The 12,017-nt window shown below is 44.1% G+C and overlaps 1 protein-coding gene across 2 annotated transcripts; it reads left to right on the forward strand.

The window, feature by feature from the left end:
- The first annotated feature begins 1,735 nt into the window (after window positions 1–1,735).
- On the forward strand, window positions 1,736–9,339 carry sall4 (spalt-like transcription factor 4). Of its 2 annotated transcripts, XM_040153644.1 has the most exons (5): window positions 1,736–1,865; window positions 4,338–4,696; window positions 4,829–6,797; window positions 6,883–7,187; window positions 7,315–9,339. In XM_040153644.1, exons 1-5 carry the CDS (start codon window positions 1,799–1,801, stop codon window positions 7,747–7,749), a joined length of 3,135 nt encoding a protein of 1,044 aa, XP_040009578.1. In that variant the 5' UTR covers window positions 1,736–1,798; the 3' UTR covers window positions 7,750–9,339. The 2 variants fall into 2 exon arrangements, with proteins under 2 accessions (XP_040009578.1, XP_040009577.1); XM_040153643.1 differs by having other exon boundaries at window positions 4,338–6,797.
- Window positions 9,340–12,017: the final 2,678 nt, after the last annotated feature.

Raw genomic sequence — 12,017 nt, forward strand, 5'->3', positions numbered from 1 at the left:
CTCAAATTTTTTTTTTTTTTTAAATTCACGAACAAGGAACAGAGCGATGAGGTTGGGTGTTATTAACCCTGCCTCCGCCCCTGCAGCCCGTCCACTAGCGTGGCTCCTCCCGCCCCCTCCCGGCACTCCGCGCCGCTCATCCATAGGGAGCACATTTGAATAATGTGTGAGCGCTTGGACCGGAGCCAATCAGCTGTCGGGGGACCGTGATAAATCGCAATGCATTATTGATAATAATAATTACGTCGACATGCGCATTTCTACTTGAGGGGGGGCTCAAATTTTTTTTTTTTTTTAAATTCACGAACAAGGAACAGAGCGATGAGGTTGGGTGTTATTAACCCTGCCTCCGCCCCTGCAGCCCGTCCACTAGCGTGGCTCCTCCCGCCCCCTCCCGGCACTCCGCGCCGCTCATCCATAGGGAGCACATTTGAATAATGTGTGAGCGCTTGGACCGGAGCCAATCAGCTGTCGGGGGACCGTGATAAATCGCAATGCATTATTGATAATAATAATTACGTCGACATGCGCATTTCTACTTGAGGGGGCTCAAATTTTTTTTTTTTTTTAAATTCACGAACAAGGAACAGAGCGATGAGGTTGGGTGTTATTAACCCTGCCTCCGCCCCTGCAGCCCGTCCACTAGCGTGGCTCCACCCGCCCCCTCCCGGCACTCCGCGCCGCTCATCCATAGGGAGCACATTTGAATAATGTGAGCGCTTGGACCGGAGCCAATCAGCTGTCGGGGACCGTGATAAATCGCAATGCATTATTGATAATAATAATTACGTCGACATGCGCATTTCTACTTGAGGGGGCTCAAATTTTTTTTTTTTTTTGCTTTTTTTTTTAAATTCACGAACAAGGAACAGAGCGATGAGGTTGGGTGTTATTAACCCTGCCTCCGCCCCTGCAGCCCGTCCACTAGCGTGGCTCCTCCCGCCCCCTCCCGGCACTCCGCGCCGCTCATCCATAGGGAGCACATTTGAATAATGTGTGAGCGCTTGGACCGGAGCCAATCAGCTGTCGGGGGACCGTGATAAATCGCAATGCATTATTGATAATAATAATTACGTCGACATGCGCATTTCTACTTGAGGGGGGGCTCAAATTTTTCTTTTTTTTTTAAATTCACGAACAAGGAACAGAGCGATGAGGTTGGGTGTTATTAACCCTGCCTCCGCCCCTGCAGCCCGTCCACTAGCGTGGCTCCTCCCGCCCCCTCCCGGCACTCCGCGCCGCTCATCCATAGGGAGCACATTTGAATAATGTGAGCGCTTGGACCGGAGCCAATCAGCTGTCGGGGACCGTGATAAATCGCAATGCATTATTGATAATAATAATTACGTCGACATGCGCATTTCTACTTGAGGGGGCTCAAATTTCTTTTTTTTTTAAAATTAACGAACAAGGAACAGAGCGATTAGGTTGGGTGTTATTAACCCTGCCTAACAAGGAACAGAGCGATGAGGTTGGGTGTTATTAACCCTGCCTCCGCCCCTGCAGCCCGTCCACTAGCGTGGCTCCTCCCGCCCCCTCCCGGCACTCCGCGCCGCTCATCCATAGGGAGCACATTTGAATAATGTGTGAGCGCTTGGACCGGAGCCAATCAGCTGTCGGGGGACCGTGATAAATCGCAATGCATTATTGATAATAATAATTACGTCGACATGCGCATTTCTACTTGAGGGGGGGCTCAAATTTTTTTTTTTTTTTTTTTTCCCCCCCTAAGCAGAAGAACTTGTTGAAGAAGGGGAGGAAAAATTGCGTGTAACTCTTTGCTCCTGATGGTTGCACCATGTCGAGGCGCAAGCAAGCCAAGCCGCAGCACATCAACTCCGACGAGCCCGGGTCGCTTGAAAACGGTGAGTTTCCACGCTCGCCCCGGAAGACCCGGCGCCGGGGTCCCCGAGCCGCGACATTTTATCTCTAAAGTTGGGGGCTGACTTTTTTTTTTTTTTTAATACATCGTTCCCCTCTCGCACTTTGACCTGTTGCCGTGCCTGCGAATTGACCAGGAGCTTTGAGCTCAGCGGCGGAGCTGGAAAGCGACACATCCATTAAATAGTTTTAAACACAATACAGGTGCCTGACCGGGGGTCGCTTTTCTTTTCCCCACTTTTCTCTCTCTCAGACGATCCAGTGACAGAGTCCGTGTTTGTAACTTTTATAAATATCGACTGCTTGTATGTGTTTTCTTTCCTCGTGGGTAAAGCCGAAGACGATGAATCCTTCTTAGATTCACTGGGGCGTGTGTGTGACTACCTGTTGGTTTTGCCTTGTTATTTTTTTTCGGTGATACATTGTAGACTTACTCTGGAAGCTGTGTGGCAAAGAGTGACCGCATATACCGGCCAGGTTTTCTCACGTGTGTGTGTGTGTGTGTGTGTCTCTGGCTTTTTCTTCTCTTTTCCCTTCATTTTCATTCAGAAATGGCCAAACCGGCCTCGTTTATCACCAAACATCACTTTGACCGGTTGGAAATGTCCCTTCTGTTCTTTCGACTGAATTTTAGATGGGTATTGTTACGGTTGCCATTGTTTATCGTGCTGTAATTTGTAGATGATCCAAGTTTTCCTTTCCCCCACTTTTGCTTGGTATTTTTGCTGTCTATCTAAAGTATCAGCCTATGTGTACATATCTTACATTGAAACGGAGGCATTTGTTTGCAAGTGTGCGCCGAAAATCGAAGTTTTAAACAAAGGTGGCCAAAAAGCTGTATGAAATGTGACTCTGGAGCAAGCTGACCTGAAGGCAATAAATCCCCCAGTTTAATGCATGACTGTTTCCTTTCGTACATATGTGGAGAGGTGGGGGATGGAGCAGTGGCCCTTTTTTTTTTTTTTTGTGGAGACTTGGGTGGGGGGTGCGTTTTTTGGTGTTGCCATATGCAAGTTCCAGGGCCGTACCAGGACAGACCTCACCTTTTTTTTTTTGTTTATAATTGGGGGAAACTCGGGCGACACGGTGCCCGCAGAGCCGCTGAGTTGTGTTGTGTGTTGTGTTTTTTGAGTTGTGTCCGCCGTCGGATTACACATTGTTGTGTAACGAACGGCTACTTTCCGTGCGTATCACACGAGCGCCCATGAGCTGGCTGACTGGGTCTGACCTCGTGTACCCCACCAAAGGTGATAGGATGCAGGTCATGCGCCGTCAAGTGGTAAACCAGAGCGTTGCCCCCATTTTTTTTTTCTTTAACACGTACACATTTGGTTGCAAGTTTTTTGGATTTTTCAAATGGCAGCACACGCTCTTCAGTTACATCTCGTCTGCAGCGAGCCCGTCGAAGTGGACGCCTCAGAGCGGCTGCGTTTTTACAGTGTACCAATGTGGGTGGCTGGGCCATGGTTAACGTTTCCTCATGGATCGAAACGTGATGCAGTAGGCAACTTTTTTTTTTTTTTTTTTCTCGAGGTGACACCGCTTCATTGCCTCCTGGTGAGCAATTAACAAGTCCAACAGTTTCCTTGGGCAAATGCAAACAGGTGGTCTACCCCCTTTCTCTGGAGCATTAGCATTTAACAATACACCCAGTTGTGAAATGGCCTCTTGGTTAGCAGACAAATTAAAATGCACACTTGGAGCACTTATCAGGCTTTCACAGGCTGTGAACATACTTGAAAGTAATCAACATTAGATTAGCCTACCCTTTTTCTTTTTATCCCTTTTTATCCCATGTTTGCATAGTAAACCTAGTCTTGTATTTTCCTGTCTACTCTAAACTGGGACATCAAATTCAGTCTATGAGTTTATTGAGATGCATTCTTTTTTTGAGGAACAAACCCTTTTCTGGATTCTAGTTTGGGATTTGTCACAAGTATTGCCACACGCATGGTCCTGGAAACAGATCTGGTTTTTTTAGAAAGTGGTTGGGGGCTTATTTCAGAAACCCAGTAATTGACTGCCCACTCGCTCTTTGTCTTCCTAGACATTGTTCTGGGTAATGTCAAAGGTAGATGATTGCCCTCTGCTGGCCCTGTGGACAAAGGGCAAACTCACTTACCTAGGGGGACTGGACAAATTAAGAGAGGGGTATTTTACAAGATTATGTAATTCAACAGGCACTACAAACTAAAGTCTCAAAAGTTATAGAATCAAATCAACACCTCGTAAAATGGCAACAAAAGTTTAACATAAGCCTCATAAATTTAAATAGATTGCAAGGCTGTTGTACTGGATTTATTATGAAACTGTAGTGGGGTCTTTACTTTTACTTATTATCACAATTACCAGTAATGCTGTTTTTTGAAATGTATTAACTTATTAATTAATTTTATTGGTCAAATATAACTGTGTGAAGAGCATTCATTTAAGTCCTGTTATCCTCTTGTTCTTAGGGATTCTTCGAGATGATCAAGCTCAGGAGACTGGAAACCAAGTGAAAAGGTTCAGAATGGATGAGACCAGGGTCTGCAACAAGTGTTGTGCTGAATTCTTTGATGAAGCAGAATTTCTTGAGCATGAGAAAAATTGCACTAAAAGTCAGCAAGTGGTCATCATGAAAGATGGAGATGGCAATGAAGTGCCTGAGGAATATTCACAAGGTTCTCCAGAAGGCCTCACCAGTGACCACGATGATAGCCAGTCCAGTAGTCATTCCCTATCAAATGTTACTGCAGACCATTTGGAAAGAGCAGAGGAAGAGTCTAGCATGAATGCAGAGGACTCAGGACAACAGGATCATGCAGAGATGTCCGTGAGTCCCGAGATTACTTTCCACCCCTCACCCAAAATGCAAGATTCAAATGTCACTCTTGAAACCATGGCAGACACTAAAGTGGCTGTCTCCCAACATTCTTCGACTAATACATCTCTGACCTCGTCACAGGATGCCCTGCAGGTCATCCCGATGATCTTGGAACAGTTAGTGTGCCTCCAGCAACAGCAACTGCAGCAAATCCAGCTCACAGAACAGATTCGAATCCAAGTTGCTATGATGACTCCACAGGGTCTCCAGTCAACAGTCGGGGCAGCAATGGACCCTCTGAAAGCCCTTGGTGCGCATCTCTCTCAACAGTTGTCTGCTGCAGCAGCTCTGATTGGAAAAAGGACCGGCAGTCAGAGCCTTTCTTTGGAGACAATGAAGCAAAATAAACTACCCACTGGCATCCCTACCTCTCTACCTGGAGGACTGGGTTCAGTGACTTCTAAAAAAGACATTTTGAAGGGCATTCCAGATCTGGCCAGCCGTTTACCAGTGCTCCTGCCCCAGTCCACGGGTGTCATTGGTTTCCCTACCAGCTTCAGTGGGATCCAAGCAGGGATGGAGTCCTCCAAAAAAGTGAAGACGAAGATGCTGAACCTCCCACCAGAATCAAAGAATGGTGAATCATTATACAAGCACAAGTGTAAGTACTGCGGAAAGACCTTTGGTAATGACAGTGCTCTGCAGATTCACTTGCGTTCTCACACTGGCGAGAGGCCCTTCAAGTGTAACATTTGCGGAAACCGTTTCACTACCAAAGGAAACCTCAAAGTGCATTTCCAGCGGCATAAAGACAAATATCCGAACATTAGCATGAACCCTCATCCTGTGCCAGAGCACCTTGACAATATTCCCACCAGCAGTGGCATTCCGTTCGGCATGTCTGTGCCCATGGAAGAGTCAAATGCGACTGAAATTAAGCCTATGGTAGGCCATCCTTCTGCTGGGTTCCACCAGTCATCCGTACCAGGATTCAAGACGACATTTGAAAACTTTGGAGGGGACCCATTTTCCCAGAGACCCTCCCCATCAACAAGTGATGGCTCTCCGTCTGTGTCTTCTAATGTGTTTGGCCAAGACACAGGACTAGATCTGAATCAGAGGGATGCTAAGGAACTGCTTGGAGCACTGCATCATATGAATGGTAATTCCCTACCAGGAGAACAAAGCTCTGGAACAGCAAAACTTCAGCAAATGGTGGATGGTCTGGAAAAGAGAACCAATGACCCCAACGAGTGTGTGATCTGCCATAGGGTGCTCAGTTGCCAGAGCTCACTCAAGATGCATTACCGTACACACACTGGCGAGAGGCCCTACAAGTGCAAAATCTGTGGCCGTGCATTTTCCACCAAGGGTAACCTCAAGGCCCATTATGGAGTGCACAGGGCTAACACTCCTCTTAAGATGCAGCACTCATGTCCCATCTGCCAGAAGAAGTTCACCAACGCTGTGGTACTGCAGCAGCACATTCGCATGCACATGGGTGGGCAGATCCCAAACACCCCGATGCCAGAAAACCAGTTTGAAGCAGCGGAGGCAATGGAGCCATCTTTACCAGAGGAGAAGCCCATGGATACGACTAGTTTTGAAGCAAGCATGGAGGATCATGAGCCAGAGCTGAACTCCCAGAAGCCAAACGACGCCTCAGATTCCCTCCCATCTGCCTCCGAGGAACAAACACAGAAACACACTGCCCCCATCACGTTTTCCAGCCTAGATGTTTTGAAGAACCTCACCTCTGCTCTTGCACTGAAACGACAGAGTAGCACTGCTTCGGAGAGCGAGGGAACGTCCAAAGAATCCCCTTCAGCTCCTAGAGAGCAGGAATATCAGAATGGGCGAAGTCCTGCCATTTCTGACTCGGCCGTGTCTTTTCATTCATCCTCCCCAGTAAACAACAACATGAGTAGTAGCAAGTCTCCTGAGTCTGCTGCTGATGAATTTGCCTGTAGTGGGTCAAAACCAGAGTCTGATGGTGGCACTCAAGAGGGCACTGAGTCAAGTGGAGCCCTTGACCTCACAGCTTCCAGCAGCTTTACCCCAAAAGCCATTAAAGAGGAACCTGGCATGCCGTTCACAAATGGAGACTATGGTGAGCTTTATTAGTTTGAGAAAAGTATTTTAAGGACTGTCATGTTGAATGCTTATATCTAATTTTGCACTTCTTGTCTCAACAGTTCCTAGTAACATGCCTTTCATGAGGATACCTTCAAGTCTTTCCAGTTTGGAGATGAAGATTCCTCCAGAGAATCCTTTGGGGCCTCACGGTTTGTTCAGCTCCCATATGCCTCAGGGAACAGCCATGCCCTCTTCCATCTCTACCGCACCTCGACGATCAACCAAACAGCACGTGTGCAATGTCTGTGGCAAGAACTTCTCATCTGCCAGCGCCTTGCAGATCCATGAGCGCACTCATACAGGGGAGAAGCCTTTTGCCTGCAACATCTGTGGCAGGGCTTTCACCACCAAGGGAAATCTAAAGGTGAGCATCACTGTCTCTCAAAGTGTTGAGTAGGTCACTTTTTCAGTCGATTTCTAAGTGTGTACTTTGGAATAATGTGGCTAGTGTATTGATGGGATTGTAATTGACTGGGCGTCTTGCTTTTCAGGTGCATATTGGCACTCACATGTGGAACAACTCGTCACGGCGTGGTCAGCGTCTGTCTCTGGATAACCCAATGGCACTGATGGCAATGAGCGCCGAGGCTAAGATGCTGCCAGAAATTATGCAGGCACCCAAAGATCTGGGTGCTCCACCGATGAACTTTGACCCCTCTCTGTGGAACCAGTATGCTGCTGCCTTCAGTGGTGGCCTGACCATGAAGACCAATGAAATTTCTGTCATCCAGGGTGGTGGCATCCCGCTGCCCGGGAGCCCTGCCGGTGGGCCTCTTATCGGATCCACCGGAGGCCTCATGAAGATGGATGGGTCCCACTCTGGCTTGCCTGCCACGGTGGCCGAAATTGAGAAGAACAGCTCCGACAGTGTGCCAAAATCCCAGTTCCCACATTTCATGGAGGAGGGTAAAATCGCAGTTAATTAGGCTTTTTACCCAACTGCCAGTTTATCACCCGAACTCAGTTTTTGAATGTCTCCCCCTTTTCTTTTTTTTTTTTCTTTTTTTTGAATGAGGTACAATCAATATTCAGAGAAAACCGTGTAGAATTCTGCTTAGATTGGTTGAATTTTTCCAGTAACCTCATTGCAGCTCTCTCTCCTCCTGATCTGAAAAATTTCAAGTGTTATTTTTAGTTGAACTTGATATAACTACTGTAGTTGTATTTTATTTTATATAAATATATATGCGGGTATTTTTTTCCTGTGACTTTTTTTTTTTTTTTGCTGTCTATCCAGAAGTTTGAATGTATAACTTACTTGAAACTGCTTTAATTCAGACTGGCTCCTTGATACTGAAGGATTTTGACTTTAAAAGGAAAAGTTTCAGGGCATGACTTTTAAGGACACAATGTCTCAAGTGTTTAGAAATAATGGTGTAGTTAACCGTATGTGTCCATAATGACTACTTTCCCTCCTATTGTGTGCCATAGGTTTTATGACATTGTACATTTTTGTAGTGGTAAATGTCATTATCATGTCTCATTTTGAAGGGGCTTTTGATCAGACCGACAGATTATTCCTGTGTCTTGTCTGTTTAAAGCAAGTCGCAACAGTTGAGTCATCGGTTTTCGGATGATGCAGATTTATATAAAATAGGTGTTCATCTTTGTTGCATCGGTGCTAAGATACAGTAGTTAATGACTGAAACCTTTTGCCAAGTGCCTAATCTGAACTGTACGTGTTGCTGTTGTCTTTCACTGCACCATTAGGTTGTTATGAAGGCTCTGTTAGACTGATAAATCAGTGTGTTGTACAGTGTGGCATGACATGTATTTCATATTTTTTCAGTTTACAGAAGTACATTTTTCGACCACGTATTCCATTTGTAAATCTGCAGTTGGCTGAGCTCTGAAGGCTATTATGTGCTTAATGTTCTCATGCCTGCACTTTATTTCAGGTTTTAGTTCATTTACTTTTTATAGTTGCATTTCAGTTTCACTGCTTTTATTGTGATAACTAAATGGGGAAAGGGCAAACCAACAATTTTGTCAACTTTTCCTTCCTGTCAGATTTTGTGTGAAATAACCATTTAGAGTAACTGTCAAACGTATCAACTTGTAGCATCGTTAATTTATTTATAATACACAAAATGCTTGAGTTTAGGGGGTAAGTTCTACCTCGTTTAGATTTTAGTTGTCCTCCATGCCCCCTACTCTCAATGCAATGCTCTGTATATTATCCGATACATTCGTGAGCATTCGATAAGATTTTTCATTCTCAACCTGCTGAATTGAACAGTAATGAATGTATCACTGGACACTTTACACAACTCAGAACGGTCAGAGTACTTTTGTAGGCCCCTGCTGTACATTCCTTATCGATATGCATTTGCCAAATTGTGCCTTTCTTTAGCAAACCATGTCAAAACTGCTTTCAAGTTGTCTCTACAATTCAAGTAATGTTGAGCCAATTTGGCCTGTTTACATTGTAAATGTTTTTTTTGTTTTTCAAATGTCTCCTTCACCTAAATGTTTTCTGATTTTTGAAAAAATAAAATCAGGGTGACTTTTTTCAATATTTTTTTTCTGTCGTTACTCCAGCAAAGACGTCTGTTGTTGATTGTTACCAAACGTGTTTTAGCTGATGCTCGAGGACAAAAAAACTGTTCCCAACTACATAGGGTGGGCAGTGTTGTTCCAGCCACTGAAATGTACCCCCCTACCCTTATGCTAATTTATTTATTTATTTATTTATTTATTTATTTATTTATTTTCTAATCTCATGACCCACCAGTAGCCATTAATCCCTTCCAGTTTGAATCCTCAATTGGGGGAGGGGGATTGCCTCCACAACTGAAGCATGCTCTCCACCCGTGTGTTTCAACAATCCATGTGAGGTCGATTGAACGGTTTCCCTTCCATGTTTGACATGATACGATACTCCAACTAGTCAAACCACACTTGGGCAGGCAGTGAGTAAGCAGAAATACAGAAACACCTGTACTGAAGTACACCAGCTCTCCGATCAATCCAGCCAACTAGTATTTGAGACTACTTTGGTTCTTTGTGTGTTGACTCAGTTCAATGGTACGTTTTGATGCTATGCTTTGTGGTGGTGTTGTATCAGACTGCTTGATTTGATTCTGTCACGAACAACGTACAAGTAACACACTTGTCCGTACATTCACAAAACTTACAAATATGAAAGACCTGGACATACAAAGACAAAAACATTAATGAGGTGAAGCAAACTACAATGTTTTATGTATAAAATTGAAGCATGACAAAGGATAGAAACACAAAGTTAATAAAACTTCTTTTCACAATGGTGGCAACTCAAATCGTGATAACACAGACTGCTGTGCCTCCGCTACATTATAGACTTAGGTCAAAGCTGTGGCATGCAAATTTAATCATTGTAAGTATTTCTCATTATACGAAACGTGCACTTTTGCTACAGTGGTGTACATTCACCCATCTCTCCTCTTTCCATTTCCTTTGCTAAAAACGTTTCACACCTGTTTTTAGAAAGCCTATGTAATCTTTTGAGCTTTTCCTAATTTTGGCCCCCACCCACTTAAAGGATGTAGATCCAAAAGAGCAACATCCACGAATTCTGACTAAATTCTGAGCTACGCCTGAGAATCATGCTCCACCTATGCTGGTCTCTGGTCTGCTCAAACACTTGTAAATAGCCTTTTGCCTGGACCACTGCATTAGACCGAAAGGTGTTTTTAACAGTTTTTTCCCACCTCACAGAGAACTAAACATTAAAAATTAAATAACAATGCAGTACAGTCCAACACGACACCATAAACTACAGCCTCAAAAATAACCAACACCTCTAACAAATCACAACTACTGTGTCGGATCGAAATGTAAGCGTTTCTACTTTTTGGTCACTCAGTAGCAGAGGTGCAAGATGTACTGAGATCCTCTGTTGAAGTCCACCAGTCACAACCTTACTCGAGTAAAGGTACGTAACGAGTATACGTACAGTGCATTCAGTCACTACCAGCAAAATCATGTAACTGCCCCTCTGGAGTGAGGTTCAAAAGATGGGAAAAACAATGAAGCTGTGTGTGTAAGATACATATTTTTTGTAATTACCACGAGAGATAGTCAAGTTTTCCATATAATAATGATTAATTTGTATATATGGAATTTTTTTTTTACATCCTTTCGTATCTCATGACTTATTGGTCAGGCCGGATGATATACTGTATGTTGTGTGTTTGTGTTGATATAAGGTTGTGTAATCCTGTCCGGTTTTAGTCCGGTTTTTTGGCATTGTTCGTTCTGTGTTTTTTATCGTTTTGTTTGTTTACTCTAGATTTTTTTGTCATGTTTTTGCTAATAAAAAGGGGGAAAGTTGTCACAAGCAAAGTGTTCAGGGCGAGCAAATCATAGAGTGGCCCCTTTCAGAGTGTTTAATATATGACATTAGTAGAATATTGTCATTTATGTGTAAAAATGTAACCAGCATTTGAATGTAGTCGGTTGAGGCGCAGGTGATTTGAACTATTTCATGAACTGTTGGGTAGTTCAAAAACCCTGCACACCTGTGCTCCACTCTCACAGGTGTTTTTACTTAACTTTGCTGTTCATACCTTTTCACGTGTGGTCGTGTAATGACCGTCTTGACTGCGGGACGAGTTATAAATGTATAATTTTTCTGCCAGCACAGGGACAGTCTGTGCTTTGCTGTGACTTCAAGTCCCAGCATACTTTGCACAAGTCTAACCTGAGCAGGTCTAATCCTCCACATCAGGACAAAACATCATATTTTTTTTAAGTTGATCATATGTTGTTGTTTTTTTGTGTGTAAAATCAAATATAGCTGTTAAATAAATGCAGTGGCATAAAATTAGGAGATACACATTCCCTCTGAAAGTGGAAGTATAAAGTCACATAAAGTAGAAATACTCAAGAAAAGTACAAACACCTCAAACTGTACTTGAGTGTAGCGACTTAGCAAATGTAACCCTGTAACTTTCTGCTCCGTAATTTCCCCCAGAACATCATTAGTTATGTTGACAGTTATTTAGAAAATCGCTGCTGCTTCTTTTGTGGCACCTGTCCCGGAAATAATTAGCCACCGTAATCTGGCGTGACACCGGAGAGAGTAACTGATGACGACTGTAACGTCCTACTAGGAAATATCTCCCGAGCCAAAATGATAATAAAGAGTCATTGAGGCCTGTTACGCTGAACAGAGTAATCTAAAGTCCAAGTACTGTGGTGTCCAGAGGGT

Source organism: Xiphias gladius, chromosome 18 (genome assembly GCF_016859285.1).
Source record: "Xiphias gladius isolate SHS-SW01 ecotype Sanya breed wild chromosome 18, ASM1685928v1, whole genome shotgun sequence".
NCBI lineage: Eukaryota > Metazoa > Chordata > Actinopteri > Istiophoriformes > Xiphiidae > Xiphias > Xiphias gladius.